Raw genomic sequence first — 3,236 nt, forward strand, 5'->3', positions numbered from 1 at the left:
AATAAATAAATTCATTTGTTAGCTAAAATAACTGAATTTGTTTTTATTAACAAAAACAAATTAAATAAAAATTAGTATTTACCGCTATTGACTTATTATTGATTTATTGTAGGTCAAATAATTTTTTTTTCGATTTACTCATCCTTATAATGGTGAAAATATACCTCCTCACATGCATTAACATTTAAAGATGTATATAATAATTTATTTGAAGTGTAATTATAAATCAATCGAAGGTAAATACATAAATTTTTATCCTTTTTTTTTGTTAAAATAAGCAAATTTGGTGAATTTTGACTAACGAAGTGACTTATTTGTTAGATAAAAATAAACTTTCGCAGTACTAGATGTAATTTTTATACCACAGAAAATTTACGTGTAATTATATCACATCTCAAAATACAGTTTGGTAGTGCTTTCTTATCAACTACACTGTCACCATGAAAGTAGTCTTCCTCTACTCTAATACCAAATTCTTCTCTCTATTTCAATTTGAAAGGAATATGAGTAAATAAACAATAGAAGCTGGCGGCAAAGCATCCCAACTATACATGAAAAGAAATATTTATATTCGTCACAAAGACGTGACCCTTTTTTTTTGGTTCAAAAGTTTTGATGAGGAATAAAGAAGACTATATATATATTAGAAAAAAGAAAAAAAATTAACAAATTAATGGAAAGAATATAAATTAAATATAAATTAATCCTGAATTTGTTTGGTTAGCTGGGGAAAGTAATAAAAGAAGAAAAAGGAGAAGAAAGGGTATGATGAATGATGTGTTGGAGTGGGAAGGATTTAGGTGAAATCAATTTTCTTTTTTGTGAATTTTTTTCAAAGTCTTTTGTGAAGAAAATAATTTTTCTATTTCCAATTACTAGAAGAAATATAATTGTTTTTTGCTAATGTTAATTATTTTGATAAAAAAAATTATGGTGAATACAATTTAATCATGGTTTTGCAACGGTTATTAGCCGTTATTTTTACAAGCAAGATCAAAGCTATAGCTAAATCATGACAAATGTTTTGATTGTAGCTAAAAACTATGACATCTATGTAGTCGTGGTAAATGTTTTTATGTTAATTTTTGTATTGATTGTGTTTGATTATAGTTAATAGTATTGATTTACCGTGATTTTGAATTGTTATCATCTGTAATGTATAGTTAAAAATCAACTTTCTTATAGTGACTTATGATGTATTTTCTCTTTTAAGTTTTATTTTTTATTGTACTTCCTAATAAACCCAATACGCAAATTGTTTCATGTAACATTCTCTTTTTCTTTTCTCATCGAAACCCGTGTAGCATATATAAAGTGTGATGTTCAGTTCCACGTCAATTAAGAACTGATAAGTATCATATAAGTTTTGATTAAATAATTCAAATGTATATGTTGGATATTTATTTTTGGGGAGTTATTCATAATGAAATTTTAGGATGCACACGGTAGGTTTGGAGGCAATTCTCGCATCCAACAGGCTTATGGACTAGAGCCACAAGAAATGGTATTAGAGAAGATCGTCAAGTAGAATCAGTAACTAGTTAAGTGCTATACGGGACAAAATACTATACGGGTGGGAGCCACCTCTTGAACCTACGAAACAAAGTGCTAAATGCTCGGAGCTAGCCATCTCTTGAACCTGTAAGAACCATGTCTAGAACTTTTATGCCTGACGATCGATCATAGGCTATGTGTACGCCGCGATGAGGACGCCGCATTCTGAAGAGGCCTGATTGGATATCCCATCTTCCATCGACAAAGAAGATGATGACCTTGCATTCTGAACGAGGATTTATGTCATGCCGCGCTGAGGACATCGCGTTTTGAAGGAGGGATGATGTAATACATCCACATGGAATAAGAACTCATAAAATAATTACAATATAAGCTTTGATTATTAAACTTTACTGCATCCAAGATATTAATAATCTGGGAATTTTAAGATTTATGAATGAGTTTGAAAGGCAATTCTCACATTTAACAGGCTTGGAAGTTCGAGGCGTGACACAGACAATGATATGACAAAATAGAAAGCTCAATATATATATACATATATATATATGTGTGTTAATTATAAAGTGAAATAGCACTAAAATGTATATCTCTTCCTCTCACAAATAAAACCTTTTCATGATTGATACAAAGCAATTAAACATCTAAAAATTTCATTACCATACCATATACATATATACTCTCATGCAAAAATTTTCAATCTTCTTTACATGTAATTAACTAGCTAGCTCGGGACTTCATCCAAAAGCTTATATCTCCTCACCTTGTTTCTGAACACTTGTTTTATGATATTCACCCCACCATTTGATACCTCTTCTGACCTTGTCTTCTTACCGATACTCCCTCCACGATCAGTTGTGACCCTCTTCCTACCTGCCGACGACGGTCCGGATCGCTCCGTCGTCTGGGACGACTTCTTCTGCTTCTTTATTTGGTCACTAGTGTCCTTTAGACCTCCATCATTTTCCCCCAAAACCCTCTTCCCGTTGTTCATCTTCATGTGATCTTGATGATCACTTGGGGTTTTGAGTGATGATGAGGAGGAATTGGGAGAGCTGGCTTTTGTATTTCCCAGTAATTCTCCTTTCTTGTCGCCCTTTTGGCTAAGGCACCAATTGCAAATGTGGTAGGATTCAGCTTCTGGATACAGATTGCTGCAATATCTGCAACATCAATTTGAAGGGCTTACGAACAAAAGTATTAATAGGCGAAATATCTCTTGAGGGATAAAAAAATGACCTGAAATTTTTGCAAAATTCGATTCTAAAATCGCAGAACACAGCAGAAAATGAGAGGTGTAAGTGTGATAAGAAACAAAACTAAGAGCAGTATGTGGGCAAAATAAACAATATCTAATCAAAACATGAAAATTAACAATAAGAGGAAGAGGGTTGGATGATTATTTCTCAAAATGTTAATTAAGGTGGGTGAGACATTTGGTTTGCAGTGATTGTAAATTACAAAAAGATGATCACAGACAAGCAGTTGTGGGCTGTAAGAATCAAATTTTGATTTATGACTAAGGTGTAGTGAGATTAAAATCAAAGGGTGATGAGTTTGGAGGTAGTAATCTTAACGTACTTGTGCTGGGATCGGAATCGGCAGTGTTTGCATATGAAGAGATGGGAAGATAAGCCATAATCTCCGCACATACAGCACTCTGAAATACCACCCACTGATGCTGCTGCTCCACCTTCTCCACCACCATTTCTTCCCATCCTTTA

At 33.0% G+C, this 3,236-nt stretch overlaps 1 protein-coding gene across 1 annotated transcript; it reads right to left on the reverse strand.

Moving 5' to 3' along the window:
* On the reverse strand, positions 2,093–3,230 carry LOC105158727. The gene is made up of 2 exons (XM_011075567.2): positions 3,094–3,230; positions 2,093–2,675 (listed from the first exon to the last, which is right to left on the reverse strand). Exons 1-2 carry the CDS (start codon positions 3,228–3,230, stop codon positions 2,237–2,239), a joined length of 576 nt encoding a protein of 191 aa, XP_011073869.1. The 3' UTR covers positions 2,093–2,236.

This window comes from Sesamum indicum, linkage group LG3 (genome assembly GCF_000512975.1).
Source record: "Sesamum indicum cultivar Zhongzhi No. 13 linkage group LG3, S_indicum_v1.0, whole genome shotgun sequence".
In the NCBI taxonomy this organism is placed as follows: domain Eukaryota; kingdom Viridiplantae; phylum Streptophyta; class Magnoliopsida; order Lamiales; family Pedaliaceae; genus Sesamum; species Sesamum indicum.